This window comes from Diaphorina citri, unplaced genomic scaffold (assembly GCF_000475195.1).
Source record: "Diaphorina citri unplaced genomic scaffold, Diaci psyllid genome assembly version 1.1 scaffold728, whole genome shotgun sequence".
Classification (NCBI taxonomy): domain Eukaryota; kingdom Metazoa; phylum Arthropoda; class Insecta; order Hemiptera; family Psyllidae; genus Diaphorina; species Diaphorina citri.
The window spans coordinates 129,680-147,915 of record NW_007378161.1 but is presented as its reverse complement, the minus strand read 5'-3'; the positions used below and the strand labels follow the sequence as shown (position 1 = coordinate 147,915).

The following is an 18,236-nucleotide window of genomic DNA, read 5'->3' as shown; positions in this document are numbered from 1 at the left end:
AAGAAGTTCCTGGGAGAAAAAGATAGAATAGAATATACCTTGTTTATCCTGCTCGAATGAGACTTAAAAGTCCCTTTACCCCAGCAGTCTGAACAAGTTCTCATGTATTTTATGGGTTTAATAACTGTTGGTGATATACTCATTATTGTTGTTTGTTGGTGATAGAGTCCACAACCAGCCAGCCTAGCTTGGAATCTTGGAAGGTAGCAGGCCTGCCTTGTAAGCACTGTATTGTGGGTTCACTTCCCAGTTTGTTTTTGGAATGGCTGCCTTTCTGCTAGCTTGTCTATTGTGGGTTCACTTCCCAGTTTGTTTTTTGGAATGGCTGCCTTTCTGCTAGCTTGTCTATTGTGGGTTCACTTCCCAGTTTGTTCTTGGAATGGCTGGCTTTCTATTATCCTGTCTGTCTTCACTCTTTGATTATGGGACAATAAGACCTACATTGTTACAGTCTCCTCTATCACACTCTGGGAAAAAAAGCAACAAAGCTGAAACGTTTTTTTAAAATATATATTTGATATAATACTCTGGAATGGCTGGCTTTCTATTATCCTGTCTGTCTTCACTCTTTGATTATGGGACAATAAGACCTACATTGTTACAGTCTCCTCTATCAAACTCTGGGAAAAAAGCAACAAAGCTGAAACGTTTTTTAAAATATATATTTGATATAATACTTCTTTTTTGGCCAGATAGTCGGCGTTATCGTTTCCTGCGAGGCCGCAATGAGCGGGGACCCATTGCAAGGCTATAGTTTTCTTCTGATTAAGCATTAACAGAAATTATTTATCTAATCTGAATATTTTCAGTGTGACCAATGGAGAGTTCAGACAGTACAGGGGTTCTCGAGAGAAGGAAGCATTTATTTCATTCATTGAAGACAAACTGTGGGAGAAATTAGAAGCAATACCTTCATGGAAATCACCATCATCTACATTCATGTCAATAATATCTTTCTTCTTCAAGTTGTCTCAAATATTGAGAGTAAGTATGGCTCTGACTTTTTTATTATTATTTCTTGTATTTTTGTACATAACTTGGAAAATATTTTGACTCTTGAAGACTCCACTTGTGGGGAGTAAAATAATAATAAATTATTTCATGTGAAATTCCCATTATGTTTCATTTGATCCATAGAAAATGCACAACAAGATGATGGAGGATTATGGTATACCAGCCTGGGGATCTTACACAATATTTGCCATGGTGACCATCATGATTGGAGCTTTGTTGGGATTGGTAAGTGTCCAAGTCTACTCTACACTGTACTTATGCAATCTTAGTAACCTATAACCGTTTGAAAACTCATGACCACTTGGTCTTTAGGTACCCAACACAAACTACAAGTCAACTTATTGGTTCTGTTATGGATTATGGGAAGGAATTGTAGCTCTTTATCTACATGCGGGAAGTGAGGAGTGCAAACTTGATCATAGAACAGGTTACTGGTACATATTATAAATTAACAATTCAAACCAACTTGTTCTCTCGTGTGTCCACAGCTCCTGGTATTTATCATTGATCAAATCTATCCTCCCAGTGCTGTCGTGAAAAAGTCAAGTGTGACCAAAAAGAAGAAGGGTAAAGACTTGGGGGCAATCTTAGTAACCTATAACCGTTTGAAAACTCATGACCACTTGGTCTTTAGGTACCCAACACAAACTACAAGTCAACTTATTGGTTCTATTATGGATTATGGGTTATGGGAAGGAATTGTAGCTCTTTATCTACATGCGGGAAGTGAGGAGTGCAAACTTGATCATAGAACAGGTTACTGGTACATATTATAAATTAACAATTCAAACCAACTTGTTCTCTTGTGTGTCCACAGCTCCTGGTATTTATCATTGATCAAATCTATCCTCCCAGTGCTGTCGTGAAGAAGTCAAGTGTGACAAAAAAGAAGAAGGGTAAAGACTCGGGGGCCAAAGATTCTGATGTTGAGACTGATGAGAGTGATCTGAGGGATGATACTGGTAAGTATGCTTGCTACCAGACAATTAAACTAACTAACAAACAAACAAACCTTTTTTTTTCTTTTTTTTTTAAACAAGGTTTGATAGAGGGAACTGTAACTACTAAGGTCTTACCACCCCGAATTCAAAGGACAGGATACAAGAAAGCCAGCCATTGCAAGAACAAACCCTATCTGTTTAATAATAATAATAATAATAATAGACTCGAGTGGAAGGTAACCACTAGGCGAGGATAACACTTTAGACAAGGTTTCTGGTTTGGTACAAATGTATTCAACAGTGGGGGATCGTGTGCCAATTTGTCTCCGCAGAATATTGTTGAACACCTGAGCCACATCTTTCTTGCCCTGGAAGTGAAAAGTATTATTAAAAATAAGCCTTTCCATATTGGATGTTGTACTCTAACTTTCATTGAATTTGTTACATCAGCTTTCAATCATCCTCATTGGCTCTTTTTTTTTTTTAACTTTACCTTTAGAATCTTTAGATCATTCTCATTATTACAGATTTTAATTTTAAGCAGAGCCATAAAATGTTTCCCAACCTCAAGAGGAAAGCTATACTACATTCCTAGTGAAGAAAAAGCTTGATTTCAAGATAAGATTACCTCAAAATCAATTTTATTCAAGTTCTGTATCAGCAACAGGAGTAGGTTACTGTTGTAGAGTTCTTGTGCAAGCTGGGCCACTATGATGTCAGTTTGAGGTTCTGCATCAGCTGTGCCATACAGCATGTTCTTGATGAGAAGGAGATTTTTGCTGACATCTTCTTGAGCCTGAAAACATAAAGTAGTAAGGAAATACAGACATATGTTAATAAATACAAATTAAAAATAATAATAATAATAATAAAAACAATCAAACAAGAAATGTTTTAATTTTTATTTTTAAGAGATGAAGTACCTACACTTTTTGGTATATCTTACCTTTTTATCCCCCTTCTCTCCTTTTTTGTCACCCTTCTCCAAAGCATTCACTGCATCCTTTAAAGCTTTCACCACTTCTGCGGGACTTTTTTGAGATTTCCCAAACAAAGGCATGATTATCTGAAACAAAAGAATTTATTTTGATATAAGTAAGTTCAAGGGGTCCTTTGACAGACCATCTATACATATCTATTGCACTAAATCTAGACGAATCATATGTAAGTAAAGTAGCTTCATGAAACAAGATCCAGAATGATGCTCTTCAGAAGAGGAACATAATCAAGGTCAATGAGCAAAATCTGTGGAAAGTAGCTTCATGAAACAAGATCCAGAATGATGCTCTTCAGAAGAGGAACATAATCAAGGTCAATGAGCAAAATCTGTGGCTTAGAGTCTTAGAGGATATCAGTGTATCACACTAGCTGTAGGTAATGAATGCATTTGAATCCTGACAGAGTTCATATTTATTTAGCTCTGTGCTTGGAATATAGTGTGCATTCAATGCACCTATACCTATGGGATTAAATACCAATAACAACAAAAATCAGTTAGGCCCTATGCTCGGAAATTATTTACCTCAAGCAGGGACAGAAAGTTATCAAACACTAACCTGGGAATATAGACCTAGGAGTTGATAAGACTAAAATTAATGATAATTCTTTGAGTCAAAGGAGATATAATCTTTCAAAATTATTGGATATAATATCACTTCAATTCTTCTGTAAAGATTTACATCACACTATGAAACAGATGCCATAGATAATGGAAATGATACTTCTACCTCTAAACTAGACTATGAAAAACTTGTGAGCACTAGATTTAATCTAGATTCAGCGAGTAATAAAAATATTACATCCTCATATTCTTCCTAATAGATTAAGGACAAACACAACAATTTAAGTGGTACCTTCTGTGAACTTGGTGTTCAGGTTATTGCTCCTTCAGAGATCTCTTTATTTCAAATAGAACAAAAGAGTTGACAACTGGTTTACAACATGGGAAACTTCTGGCTCGAGTGCAAATTAAAATACGTTTTTTCTTCAGATTATTTAAAACTAAAATTATTAATTAGAAAAGGAAAGGAGAAAGAAACTTCTTTCAAAATTTCACTCTGCCATTTCACAATCACAAATTTTCCAGAATCTGATTTTTTGATTTGAAGAATTTATCAACGAGCACAAAATTTGTAATGTGAGCGAAACCAGCCATCGCTGCTCCAAGGGGTTCCCAAATTCTAAAATCAATAGGCGATTTTTTTAATGTGATTTTTTCGCTGATCTACCAATGAGATCATTTGTTTACAATCGTAAAAGCTCTTTTCATTGGTCAATTTTTATAAATTGTTTTATGAATTTCTTTAAGCAGTTTATTCAAGATGTATTTTGAGTGCTTTGGTTTTCGTCCTAACGAAAACGGCTTTCTTTTCTCCTCTACTTGATTTTCATCTAACAATTCAAATATTTGTTCTCCGATATTCTTGTGTAGTTGGACCGGTTTCGGTTGTTTTGCTAATAGGACTTCCATATTATTTACCTTTATGAGACTGAAAATCTGGCTTTCATTCTTGATTCTCTGGACCTTCAATACGCGAATCCCACTGGCACATACATGGATGTTAACTTAGCCAATAGAATAACAGAACTGTTGAGAACACTACTACAGCTATAAGCATCTTGATAGCCCAACCAGATCCTTTTTATTAGTCTCTACACTTTAAATCACTTTCTATTGATATTGTCACACTTCAAACTACTTTCTATTGATATTTTAATACTTTAACTACTTTCTATTGGTATTTTTACACTTCAAAGCACTTTCTATTGGTACGATCACACAGTAACTTTTATTAGAAAAAGCAACCCGAAACAGACTGAAGCGGTAGTGCTCACTAAGCAAACGATGAATGGAGATAAAGCCCAAGTTACGGCTGATACATAGGGATGATGAGCTCACATCCAAATAGAAAAAGGGCGCCTAGCAGTTGCTAGATGGAAATATTGCCCTCTTACACTCTCAGGTTCGTGTTCTGTGCCGAGACCACAGTGTCACACAGCTAACACACGGATCATTATACAGAGTGTTTGAAAAGTCTACTAACCCCTGAATATTTTTGAACGGCCAAAGGTGAGAAGCTGAAATTTAGGGTATTGTTTTATCTTTTAAAATGTATTTTTTCGAAGTAGCCGCCAAATTTCGGCCGGAGCCAGGGTCGGCTCCACGGGGTCCACTTTAAAATCCTAAATGGGAACCCCCCCTATTGTGATACAACCAGTATAGCTCAGGGTTTTCATAGAGGATCTTGCATTGAAATTTAAGAACTTGATTTTCGGCGGGAACAACCTACAGTCGTATTGTTAGAGCGCCTTACAAAAAAAAAAATCTTTTTGGGGGGAGACAACACCACACGTGTTTTTTGAGGGCCTTTAAAAAAAAAAAAAAAAAAAAAAAAAAAAAAAAAAAAAACATGATTCATCTATTTTGGCTGAGGTGTGAGGCTTGGGGGCTTTCTACATGGCTGCGTAACGAGTGCAGTCTCGGCACGGATGTGTCTTACATGAGGGAGTGATCTAATGAGCCATAGCGACCAGATTACTGGTTGTCCCCGGCAATGGGCTTGAGCTCCTTGATTTGTTTGATTAGATAGGCCTTCTCGTCGTTGAATTGTTCATCTTCGGAGCGATCTGTGTGGAAGCGGGTGAGGAATTCGACCAACAGATCCTGATTCCTGAGCAAGATGTCGAGGATCGGCTTCGGCTTGTTTGGATTCGCTACGAACACCTGTGGGCAACGAGAAGACATAAAATGATTATGTTGTTTACAAATGTCGGGACATTGACCATTAGGCCATTTTCCCTAAGTGCGTCCCAATATTTTTCTATAATGGCGAGAAGAAATACAATGATTATAGTCATTATTGCTTAGCGTTATATGTTTTAGATTTAGATACTTAATTGTTTCTCATCCGACTCGAAAATCGACTACTATGGGCTTTATCAAGGAAATTGACTACTGGGTTGTCAGTTTCCTTGTTCTGGGGATAGTATTACATTTATATTTTATCAGGCCGTTTCAGAATATGAGCTTGATTATTCTTTGTGTGACACCTGATGATGATTTTTTACATAGCAGATGAAATTAATCACAAGGCTGAGTGTACCCCAAATTAAAAATACAGAGCCGAAAAAACGTCGACCGCGCCGGGAATCGAACCCGAGACTACCGGTGTGTAAACCTAGTGTGATACCTACTCGGCCATAGAGGTTGCTTCTACAGTCGAACCTCGACAGTCTTCAGATTATTCTTTGTGTGACACCTGATGATGATTTTTTACATAGCAGATGAAATTAATCACAAGGCTGAGTGTACCCCAAATTAAAAATAACGTCGACCGCGCCGGGAATCGAACCCGAGACTACCGGTGTATAAACCTAGTGCGATACCTACTCGGCCATAGAGGTTGCTTCTACAGTCGAACCTCGACAGTCTTCTTCGCCTTTTCACACTCAGGCGAGGTCGGCGTTTTTTGATATTTGATCGAATTTCGATAGTAAGTATGTACAAAGAAATGAAATTTACCTTAAACACATGGAACGCTTCGAACTGAATGTTGCGCGACTTTTCCTTCAGCATGTTCATCATGAGTTTCAAGTTGTACGGATTGGAAATATATCGCGTCATCACAGTGAAGTTGTGTCGGTCCAGGAGGAGCTCTCCGAGAAGTTTCAAACTCTGTCGTCGAGTGACATAGTTCTCCGAGTTGAGAAGACGCTGGTAGTGCGAGAATACCTTGTCGTAGTTGAGTTCGAGAAATTCCGCGCACAGGATCTTGTGACGAGTAAGAAGTTCCTGGGAGAAAAAGATAGAATAGAATATACCTTGTTTATCCTGCTCGAATGAGACTTAAAAGTCCCTTTAACCCAGCAGTCTGAACAAGTTCTCATATATTTTATGGGTTTAATAACTGTTGGTGTTGGTGATAGACTCATTATTGTTGTTTGTTGGTGATAGAGTCCACAACCAGCCAGCCTAGCTTGGAATCTTGGAAGGTAGCAGGCCTGCCTTACAAGCACTGTATTGTGGGTTCACTTCCCAGTTTGTTTTTGGAATGGCTGCCTTTCTGCTAGCTTGTCTACTGTGGCTTCACTTCCCAGTTTATTTTTGGAATGGCTGCCTTTCTGCTAGCTTGTCTATTGTGGGTTCACTTCCCAGTTTGTTTTTTGGAATGGCTGTGATATACTCATTATTGTTGTTTGTTGGTGATAGAGTCCACAACCAGCCAGCCTAGCTTGGAATCTTGGAAGGTAGCAGGCCTGCCTTGTAAGCACTGTATTGTGGGTTCACTTCCCAGTTTGTTTTTGGAATGGCTGCCTTTCTGCTAGCTTGTCTATTGTGGGTTCACTTCCCAGTTTGTTTTTTGGAATGGCTGCAAATTAATTATCCTTCCTGAAAATAGAGATGAAGAAGTGGTTGGTGCTTAGATGAGAAGAGATCATTCTTAAGAACTGCTGCCAGTACTTACCTACACAGTGACACTTCAAAGTAGCCACTTGCTAGAAGTGACTTATGTACTTATACATATTTTTATAAAAGGTCACTCAAGTGTTGAGAGCCCCTAGTGCAAGATCAAAATCAGAAGAATGAGCTAGGATTACATCTGTAAAAAAAAAAGCTTTTCCTTTTCGACTTGCAGTCAGTCGAAAGGAATTTCATGTATTGTTGTATTGTAGTTGGACTAGTATTGTTTTATGAATTTCTTTAAGCAGTTTATTCAAGATGTATTTTGAGTGCTTTGGTTTTCGTCCTAACGAAAACGGCTTTCTTTTCTCTTCTACTTGATTTTCATCTATCAATTCAAATATTTGTTCTCCGATATTCTTGTGTAGTTGGACCGGTTTCGGTTGTTTTGTATCAAGTAAATTGTCACGTCGTGATGTATTGTCGCTGTTGTATCTATAATACTCATTTCTGATTGTATCAAGAAGATGTTTGAGTCTATCGGTTTCACCCATTTTACGTTCTTGCATCGTGGTAAATGAAGTCACCCCTAGTGATGTATTCTCTGTTCTGATTGAACTAGGTTCCAGATAATTGTGCTGACTGGTGTTGACGGAGGTCTGTATTATATTTTCGTACACATTAGAACTCAAACTCTGTATTTTCTTTTTCCGACGGTTCAAACTTTTGTCCATGCCACATTTCTTAACAGTGAAATCCAGGTCTTGAAGATTTCTTGGTTCTTCTTGACTGGTTTTAGTAAGGTGGTGCGACTTTCGCTTGAAGCTCTTTTCTTGAAAGGTGACAAGCTTGGGTAGATAGGTGATATTGTAGATACTTATCTTGAGGTCTGGGTTCTTTCTGTCATCAGTTAGATCTGATTCACTTGCATATTGTACTTTATGTTTAGAAGAATGGTCGGCTGAAGTGTTTTTGCGACATGGTTTTATTTTAGTCCTGGCCACATTACTCTTACTAAGATTTGAAGTAGATTTACCACCTTTGCTTTTTTCTTTTTTAGATATCCTCGGACTTTTACTCTTCAAACCTTTACGTTGTGATGTTTTTGAAACGCGTGATGTCTTAACTTTTACATTTGTTGGGCACTCTGTTACATTTATTTTCTGAGGTGACTCTTCTTTCAAACTCTTTCCCATGTGTTTTTCGCGAGCAAATTTCTTTGTCAGTTTAACGACTCTGTTACATTTATTTTCTGAGGTGACTCTTCTTTCAAACTCTTTCCCATGTGTTTTTCGCGAGCAAATTTCTTTGTCAGTTTAACTGATTTTAATTATGTTTTACTCAGGTACCTACCTACAAAAAAAAATGTTACAAAATTACCTAAACAATCACTCTTTTTATCACAACATGTATCCAGTGTTTGAAAGCATTAACAGAAATTATTTATCTAATCTGAATATTTTCAGTGTGACCAATGGAGAGTTCAGACAGTACAGGGGTTCTCGAGAGAAGGAAGCATTTATTTCATTCATTGAAGACAAACTGTGGGAGAAATTAGAAGCAATACCTTCATGGAAATCACCATCATCTACATTCATGTCAATAATATCTTTCTTCTTCAAGTTGTCTCAAATATTGAGAGTAAGTATGGCTCTGACTTTTTTATTATTATTTCTTGTATTTTTGTACATAACTTGGAAAATATTTTGACTCTTGAAGACTCCACTTGTGGGGAGTAAAATAATAATAAATTATTTCATGTGAAATTCCCATTATGTTTCATTTGATCCATAGAAAATGCACAACAAGATGATGGAGGATTATGGTATACCAGCCTGGGGATCTTACACAATATTTGCCATGGTGACCATCATGATTGGAGCTTTGTTGGGATTGGTAAGTGTCCAAGTCTACTCTACACTGTACTTATGCAATCTTAGTAACCTATAACCGTTTGAAAACTCATGACCACTTGGTCTTTAGGTACCCAACACAAACTACAAGTCAACTTATTGGTTCTGTTATGGAAAGGCAATAGGGTTGGTCTAGTGGTAACACGCCGTAGAAAGTCTTGGCTGGCAAAAATTTGCACTCGTACTGCGATTGCAAATTTTCCGAAGGCAATAGGGTTGGTCTAGTGGTAACACGCCGTAGAAAGTCTTGGCTGGCAAAAATTTGCACTCGTACTGCGATTGCAAATTTTCCAAGTTAGGTAACCTACATGGAAACTAGTGTATCTTTTTGGTCATCAGTTGAAGACAGTGCACTATGGGGTAAAGAAAAGTTAAATATAGCCGTTTTTCAATCAAATTGAAAAAGAAACAAGAACCTTTTATAATACAAAATAATAATAATTAGGAGAATGTAGATTATTCTTACCGCTGTCGTTTGATCCCTCATTGTAATTCCATCGTGATGCTTTTTCTTCCCAACCTCCAGAGCGTTGGTTTTTCCTCCCAGAAACCACACTGTAACGAAGTGTTGTTATTAGCATCTCCTTGATAGAGTGACCACCCTCTGGTTTGCCAACAGTATATTCAAATTCGTTTAGCTCATATTGTGGTCCAGTAATGATTGATGGTGAAGAAGTCAAATAGTCCCAGTCCTCTGCATTTTGTTTTTCATAAGTGTGATCAAATGTAGGTCTTAGCCGATGAGCGGGAACCCTCGGTCGAGTTTTACATTTTTCAGAATCAATATTACATCTACTCTTACTCTGTTTTGAAACTTTCTTGTATCTTGAACTTTTTTCGCCCTTATTTACTGCGTCTATCAAAAAATTGTTCTTCATCTTTCTATTGATTCTCTCATCTACATAATTATCTTGTATCTTGAACTTTTTTCGCCCTTATTTACTGCGTCTATCAAAAAATTGTTCTTCATCTTTCTATTGATTCTCTCATCTACATAATCATCATCATCATCATCATCATCATCGCTATTATAATCAGCTGTAACCATTTTCTCAATCGAGGGCTGCAGCTTTCTTTCCTTGTTACAAACTCTCTCAGTTAATTCTTTACAGACCCGCAGCTTGAGCGTCTTGGGTTGTTTTACGTAATATCCATCAACTATGTTGCTTCGTTCGCTAGGGATAACCCGTAGTGCTATCTCGCGCATTTTCTGTTCGTGCTCATTAATTTTCCTCGTCACTTTGTTCTTCAAACCATGTTTTCTACTAATTTTGCTCACGTATTTGTCAATATCGGCTAATTTTTCTTTAGTCTTGGAGGTTTTATATGCTTGTTGGATATCGTAGTTCCGAGTTTCGCATAAGAGTCTCGAGTTTATACTTGTCTTCGGATAATTTTGTTCGAAAAGTTTCTCTTGGAATTGAGATTTGTCCTTGACGTTGGCTTTCTTGGAGTTTTTTGCTAGATGGGACATATTTAATGCTGATGTTTTCCCAACAAAATGGCCATTCATCTTCTCCCTGTAAGGTTTAAAGTTTAACTCAGTCTCGTTATTTACTGGTTTAGGCTGTGCCACCTTTATGTTCATTTCAGAAACATCAGGATTAGGATGAAAAATTATCTTCTCCAAGAAGTCGGCACTGGGCAATCTGTTTTTCAATATGCTGTTAAAATATTTCTTACTATCTTTTCTCAGTTGCCTCTTCATCCCGCTAAAACTCTTAAGGGTTGATTCGAATTTTTCCACGTTGCTTCTTGGAGTTCGTTTTGTAACTTTGAATTTAACGTTACTCATATTTTGGGTTGTATTTTTCAAATACTTCCAGATCTGGTTTGTCGGCTTTGTGCTAAGATCCTCATTGATTTTAGGTTTCTTTCCTTTGTTCGGATACTTCCTTGTTTCTTCTGTCTTGTCTACGAAGTTACTAGGTACGATTTTACTTTTCTTTTTGTCTAAATCTAAATCATGAGGTTCAGCTTTTTCGGTATTAAGAAGATAACTTTCTAACAGAAGTAATACATTATAACAGTCGTCATAAAACTTTTGACTTTTTCTTTCACAATTTTTGTAGTTCCTGTCATTATTGTGTACAGGAATAGTAGGCATATTCCGATTTTTTCTCTTCTCTTCGTTACATTCCAATACTTTTTCAAGCATCTTCATGATTTCCGCACACTCATCTTCTACATCAATATCATGTTGGTTGTCTTGATTGAATTGTTTGTTATTGTGTTTTTTATCTTTCGTAGGTGTGCAGCTGCGCCCTTGGGGTTTCTTATTTTTGTTTGTTGTACAATTGTTTTTCTTGATGTTCAACTCGGCTTTAGCGTATGTTTTGTTTATTTTCTCTTTACTTGCTTTGTCTTCACCATGTCTTACACCTTTCTCCTCAGCACCATCAATCTCATCCCCTGTGCCTTTTTCATTTTCATGTTCTACACACTCTTCTTTTCGTGTTTCTTTCTGTTCATCAACGCATTCATTTTTATTGTTTTGTTTGTGTTCACTTGCTTTTTCTTTTCGTGTTTCTTTCTGTTCATTAGCGCATTCATTTTTATTGTTTTGTTTGTGTTCACTTGCTTTTTCTTTTCGTGTTTCTTCCTGTTCATTAGCGCATTCATTTTTACACTCTTAAGGGTTGATTCGAATTTTTCCACGTTGCTTCTTGGAGTTCGTTTTGTAACTTTGAATTTAACGTTACTCATATTTTGGGTTGTATTTTTCAAATACTTCCAGATCTGGTTTGTCGGCTTTGTGCTAAGATCCTCATTGATTTTAGGTTTCTTTCCTTTGTTCGGATACTTCCTTGTTTCTTCTGTCTTGTCTACGAAGTTACTAGGTACGATTTTACTTTTCTTTTTGTCTAAATCTAAATCATGAGGTTCAGCTTTTTCGGTATTAAGAAGATAACTTTCTAACAGAAGTAATACATTATAACAGTCGTCATAAAACTTTTGACTTTTTCTTTCACAATTTTTGTAGTTCCTGTCATTATTGTGTACAGGAATAGTAGGCATATTCCGATTTTTTCTCTTCTCTTCGTTACATTCCAATACTTTTTCAAGCATCTTCATGATTTCCGCACACTCATCTTCTACATCAATATCATGTTGGTTGTCTTGATTGAATTGTTTGTTATTGTGTTTTTTATCTTTCGTAGGTGTGCAGCTGCGCCCTTGGGGTTTCTTATTTTTGTTTGTTGTACAACTTAGTTTTGTTTACAATACTACTTTTACCCACTTCCCTAAAGAACTTACCAGATTGTATAGTGCTTAAATCCGAGAAGATAACTTTACACAAACAATCACTATGCAACATTAAAACGAGAACTAGTAAAACACCATTAAAAATGATCATAATATAAAAGTTTTCTCATTGTAATAATCTAAGTTACATTTTCAAAAACGAATATGCACGTCCAACTTAATGGCCAAAAATGAGAGAAACTCTGCACAGCTTCATTGGTAGCTTCAGGAATTCTAATGTTCATGTTCAACTGAAAAGTTTTAGCCACATTGGGCTTCTTTTTCTTTCTGATTATTTGTGAGGACATATGCACTACTAAATTCTAATGTTCATGTTCAACTGAAAAGTTTTAGCCACATTGGGCTTCTTTTTCTTTCTGATTATTTGTGAGGACATATGCACTACTTAAGGCTCAAAGGGATTGAGGGGTTATTTGGGGAAGTGACGTTGTTCTTTCCCTGGAATTTCAACCAACTTTTTCATTGTTCTCAAAAGGTTCAATACATTCTAAAATTTCCAAACAAGTCACTAACACATAATGTGCAACCAGGGTCCAAAAATCAAAATTTTGAACCTGTTTGGAATTCTAACACAAATATCTTGCAATTTTTGCATGCTCCAAGGCAAGGCCTCACTATTCCTAGATACTCATGACAAATCTCGGTTCTAATCACAAGAAGTAAATTTCTACTTAATGGTTCCAGAATTTCTTCAGCAAATCCCTCCGGAAGAAATATTTTGGTTGTTCTAAATGACGACTTCCTACCACTTCATCATCAATGACTTTAGCAGCTGCTATCTGTGTCAGGGACTGAAAGGTAAAACAAGAGAGAGAAAAAAGTTTCAGAATAAACTTGAGGTCCTGTGTCAACAGTGTAGTGGTACAAGTGTTTGCCTGGTAAACAGGGGGGCACAAGTTTGAGTCCCAGTCAAGGGATGAAATTTAACTTTCATTGAATAGAGGTCCAAGGCTTGGACTTGACTTTCACATGAGTGATATGAGGGTTTTGTATAAAATTGATAGATCCTGATAAAAATTCAATTATTTGAAAGCATTCTGTCCTTATTGTTTGGTTTTGTGTTGTGTACAAATACCTACACATGGTTGTACCCACTGTAGATTTTTTTACCTTAAATGTTCTCGGTTCCCATGCAGCCAGATCAGACAGTGTCTTTCTATCTAGCATGATGTTACTTCTGGTAAGTCCTTCTCTAAATAGAGGATATGGTACACCATGTTCTTCTGCTCCAGCAGTTATTCTAGCGGTCCATAGCTGAAAGCAATTTAAAAACCTTCTTAATAAGCATACTTAATCCAATATGTCCTCGCTATGCGCATTTACATGTCATAGCTACTCATTTTCCTCACGAGGCTGAGTGGGCCCCGCAACAGCCAGTCACGGGATCAATCATTTACATGATACAAATTTCTTGACCCCGCCGGGAATCAAACCCGGGTCTCCCGCGTGCAAGGCGAGTGCAGTGACCACTACGCTATGGGAGCTGACTCTGTAGGTACCTAGTTGATGTTGACGAAATGTTATAGGATCTGACTCGCTGACCGAGTAGTCTACTGAAAAGTCTAATTCTTTTTTTTATAACTCACTCATTCTTTACATATTTCTACTTTTCGGTTTCATTCGGATCTTCTGTTGATAGCCTCTAACACTGGCAGTTAATCCGACTAACCAGGGTATATTATGTTCACTCGATAACCGGCACTTCTGGATTGAGAGTTAAAGCTCTCAGCAGTTGGTCTTCTTTAAATGTTGATCTTTTTGTAAGTAGGTAATAGTGCCTTTTTCCGTCATTTGACTTGATGTTTCTTTTTTTATTTTGAATTATTTTTCTTATTGACCTGTGTATAACTGTATATTGTATAACAATATTTTTTTTTTTGTAATCGAAATGCACCAAAATAAAAGGTCTTTACTTTACCAATATGTCCAGTGAGGTTAATCTCTTCGTTGCAAACTTTTGATGTTTTCCAAACAGGGGTATAATATTTTCCATGGAAGGTAGTAATGTGGAATCTTACAGAATTCATTTGTGTTAGGTACTTTTTCTTTTACTGTTATTTTGTAAAATGTAAATGCAAAATGTAAATGTTAATCAAAAACTTACAGCTGACATTTTGAAGATTTTTCTCTTCCTCCAAAAAGCATCTTGGTTTGGTGTCCGGACTAATCGAACAACTGTGGTGAATACCATTGTGAGTTTATATTTCTTCTGCTTAACTGCTAAACAATATAACCATGAAAGATCACCCACAATACTCAAATCTAATGCGATCTCTGGTTTGAATTGATCACTTTTTAATTTTTATCAATTTTATCACAATGCAGCAAGAGAGCAAGCAGCAAGTTGAATACATAATTATTTAAAATTCAAATTTTGAATTTTCCCGGTTTTCAATATTCATTTTTGAAAAAGAAGAAGAATAACATTCGCGAATTCTACAGGTAAACATTGAACGAGCGCGAAATTTCAAATTTTTACTTATCACCCGTATCGTTTTTGCGTTGCGCACCCGCACCTTGATAGGTAATACAGTTTTATAACATAAATAAATAACCCTATTTAAGTTTAATAAAAATAATAAACACGTACGACGTCGATTCACATCGATCGTCAGCCGTCGGCTATGTACGATTAATACGATTATACGCCACTCTCAATGTACTTATTACCCTGCTACGTTTAGCGTATCTAGTGTGGTTCCTTGCTCCTAGGAAAGAATTGTTTTCGATCCGAATTTCCCGAGGTTTTCATTTCTCTATCCGTTTTGTTTCCCAGAATGAGTCGAGCATTTTGATCATGGCTAAGAAATGCCGAGTAATTCTCAACTGTGTAGGTCCGTACACATGGTATGGGGAGGCTGTGGTCAAGGCTTGCATTGAAGCGAAGACACATCATGTGGACATCACTGGCGAACCCTATGTAAGAAACTTGTTAGAGAGTAGGTATTGTGATCGGTCCACTTTTTTTTAAGAGGGAGAGAGGCAGCATTTTAACAGGGAAGGTTATAAGCGAAGACACATCATGTGGACATCACTGGCGAACCCTATGTAAGAAACTTGTTAGAGAGTAGGTATTGTGATCGGTCCACTTTTTTTTTAAGAGGGAGAGAGGCAGCATTTTAACAGGGAAGGTTATATTAGATTTTTTCAAGAGGTTTAATAGAGGGAATTGTAACCGTTAAGGTCTTATCGTCCCGAAATCGAAGAGAAGAAGGATAAGACAGGAGAAAGCCAGCTGTTCTGAGGACAAACCTTATGCTGCGATCTACAACGAACACGGGATTCGCTTCGTGTGCGTTCTACACAATTCAGGATAAAATCCGTCCCGGCGGGAATTGAACCCGCGACCCAGCGCTTACAAGGCAGACGCGCTACCAATCAAGCTAACTAGGCTGGCGAATAATTTTTGTGCCCTACGCGGGTTTCTTGGAATACTAGAATTTATTCATCTTGTTCCGTTTTATTTTCAGTTCATGGAGTACATGCAATACGAGTACAATACTCGAGCTCAGGAGTCAGAAGTGTGTGTAGTGAGTGCGTGTGGTATCGAAACTTTACCTATTGACATGGGCGTTCTTATGCTACAGGACTCGTTTGAAGGTAAGAAGGGCTATACATATAGCTATAATATACAACATATCAGACATAGTTGTGTTGCCGGAAAGGCTAAAAGCCCGTTCATACTTGTCGTTCGGAAAAAAGGTCGTGTCGTGTGTAGTGTGAACAGTCTCATGTTACATTGCCTTCAGGACATTCGGGAAAAGAAAATTAATACTTTAAGATTATATCATACGCAAAGCTCCATCTATTCTTATAACTTCTCCATTTATTAATGGGTTTGTGATGATCGATTGTACAAGCTGAGCAAATTCATCTGGATGCCCAAGACGTTGAGGTGCAGGTATACTTCTGGCCAGGAAATTCCTTACTTTTTCATTGAGCATGGATAAGAGAGGTGTATCAAACAGTCCTGGTGCAATGGTGTTAACACGAATACCAGCACCTGCCAAGTCTCGTGCCATTGGTAATGTCATACCCACAATCCCACTTTTGCTTGCAGAATAAGCAACTTGTCCTGACTGTCCTTCATATGCTGCAATGCTGGCTGTGTTGATAATGACACCTCTGAGTCCATCTTCATTCAACTTGTTCTCATGGATTAGTTGAGCACTCAGTCTTGCTACATTGAATGTGCCCACTGTGTTCACTAATAAAATACGCTTGAAATCATCTAATGAATGTACAGTTCCTTTGTTGTAATTGAAGATTTTGAATGCACATGAAATGCCAGCACAGTTGACATTAACATCTAATTTTCCAAAGCTGTCTTTACAAAGAAGAACAGCTTTCTGGACATCTTCTTCTGAGGTGACATCAACAGGTGCAAATTTTACATCTGGTCCCAGTTCTTTGGCGACAGATTCACCTTCGCTAGTGGGTAAATCACAAAGCACTACTCTTCCTCCTTCTCTCACTATTCTTTCTACGGTTGCTTTCCCTAAACCGGACGCACCTCCAGTTACTAAACCCACTACACCTTTCAACATGGTTTGTATGTTCAGGTGAATAAAGAATAAAAAGTGAGTAAATTACCTGACTGACAGTTAACTAGGTACTATCTTCTGAGAGTCTTTGGATTTGGAATTCAAATAATACAGTAGTTCAAAGTAGTTTTCTCATAAAGCACGTGAAGACGTGAAAGCGGCAGCGGAGCGGACAGACTTCGATCCTGCGGGTGCGCAACGCAAAAACTTGATGCGGGTGATAAGTAAAAATTTGAAATTTCGCGCTCGTTCAATGTTTACGTGTAGAATTCGCGAATGTTTTATTTTCAAAAATGAATATTGAAAACCGGGAATATTCAAAATTTGAATTTCAAATAATTATGTATTCAACTTGCTGCTTGCTTTCAGCATTACAAGATACATGAGGGGTATTTGGTCATGAATTCATGATAGATCAGACACCGTTCTATGACTATGGAAAGAACCAAGGAAACCTGTCTTGTAGCTCTAAATGAATCTAGTTGCATTGGAACTAAAATGCTGATTGCATACTACGACAAAAGTTGTATCATTCAGGCAATCATGTTTGGTGCAAATCCAGAGTATTTGTATGTTGACTTGACAAAATTGTACTCCCATATTGAGTATATCAAGATGTTTGAATCTAAACAATCCAGGGATATAATAGACAGATTGGAAGCATACATTGTTAACCCAAAACAAAACTGTCTGGATATCAAGTTTAAAATTGAAGGGACAGATTTTCAAAAGCTTGTGTGGTCTGAACTATGTAAGATACCATTTGGATCATTATGTTCCTATGCAGATGTTGCTAGAAATATTGGCAGGCCTAAATCTGCAAGGGCAGTTGCCAATGCATGTGGGCAGAATAACATTCCTATTTTGATTCCTTGTCACAGAGTAATAAGGAGTGATGGCTCATATGGCGGATATAGCTCAGGGAAATATATCAAAGAAACTCTTATTAAGATAGAACAGAAAATCGTTTCTGAAAAAATTCAGGTACACTCGTTATTTTAATATGAAAATGTGTTTTGATCTCATAGAAAAAGTGGGTTCTGTGAAAAATTAGTAGATATAAATGTGGTGGACTTGTGGGAAATTATAGTAGCTATAGTTACAGATGGGTAGTTTTTTGCTTTCGATTTTTTTTTTTTTTTTTTTTTTTTTTAAT

General features: G+C 37.1%; 6 protein-coding genes across 6 annotated transcripts in view; 3 read left to right on the top strand and 3 right to left on the bottom strand.

The window, feature by feature from the left end:
• Positions 1-809: 809 nt before the first annotated feature.
• On the top strand, positions 810-1,851 carry LOC103511590 (thioredoxin-related transmembrane protein 1-like; the record flags this gene model as incomplete). The annotated part of the gene is made up of 4 exons (XM_026825301.1): positions 810-984; positions 1,138-1,239; positions 1,503-1,581; positions 1,832-1,851. Coding segments are annotated over 4 exons (376 nt in total), but the record flags the coding sequence as incomplete, so codon positions are not given.
• Positions 1,852-1,857: 6 nt separating this feature from the next.
• LOC103511589 (protein Mo25) lies at positions 1,858-4,048 on the bottom strand. Its single transcript, XM_008476315.3, has 5 exons — positions 3,809-4,048; positions 2,902-3,021; positions 2,584-2,751; positions 2,197-2,323; positions 1,858-1,934 (listed from the first exon to the last, which is right to left on the bottom strand). The coding sequence occupies exons 2-5, from the start codon at positions 3,013-3,015 to the stop codon at positions 1,858-1,860; spliced, it is 486 nt and encodes a 161-aa protein (XP_008474537.1). The 5' UTR covers positions 3,016-3,021; positions 3,809-4,048.
• Positions 4,049-12,893: 8,845 nt separating this feature from the next.
• Positions 12,894-14,681, bottom strand: LOC108252677 (39S ribosomal protein L20, mitochondrial). Its single transcript, XM_017445051.2, has 3 exons — positions 14,641-14,681; positions 13,647-13,809; positions 12,894-13,327 (listed from the first exon to the last, which is right to left on the bottom strand). The coding sequence occupies exons 1-3, from the start codon at positions 14,679-14,681 to the stop codon at positions 13,208-13,210; spliced, it is 324 nt and encodes a 107-aa protein (XP_017300540.1). The 3' UTR covers positions 12,894-13,207.
• A 627-nt stretch (positions 14,682-15,308) lies between these two features.
• LOC103511587 (saccharopine dehydrogenase-like oxidoreductase) overlaps positions 15,309-18,236 on the top strand; it is a 12,959-nt gene continuing 10,031 nt past the window's right edge. Inside the window, exons 1-3 of the mRNA XM_026825314.1 lie at positions 15,309-15,432; positions 15,561-15,584; positions 16,007-16,136. Coding sequence (XP_026681115.1) covers positions 15,334-15,432; positions 15,561-15,584; positions 16,007-16,136 — 253 coding nt within the window. The 5' untranslated portion in view covers positions 15,309-15,333. The remainder of the gene's footprint in view (positions 15,433-15,560; positions 15,585-16,006; positions 16,137-18,236) is intronic.
• LOC103511570 (3-hydroxyacyl-CoA dehydrogenase type-2) lies at positions 16,303-17,319 on the bottom strand. The gene has a single exon (XM_008476295.3). It carries the CDS (start codon positions 17,081-17,083, stop codon positions 16,319-16,321), a length of 765 nt encoding a protein of 254 aa, XP_008474517.1. The 5' UTR covers positions 17,084-17,319; the 3' UTR covers positions 16,303-16,318.
• Positions 17,450-18,193, top strand: LOC103511572 (methylated-DNA--protein-cysteine methyltransferase, constitutive). The gene has a single exon (XM_008476296.3). It carries the CDS (start codon positions 17,510-17,512, stop codon positions 18,080-18,082), a length of 573 nt encoding a protein of 190 aa, XP_008474518.1. The 5' UTR covers positions 17,450-17,509; the 3' UTR covers positions 18,083-18,193.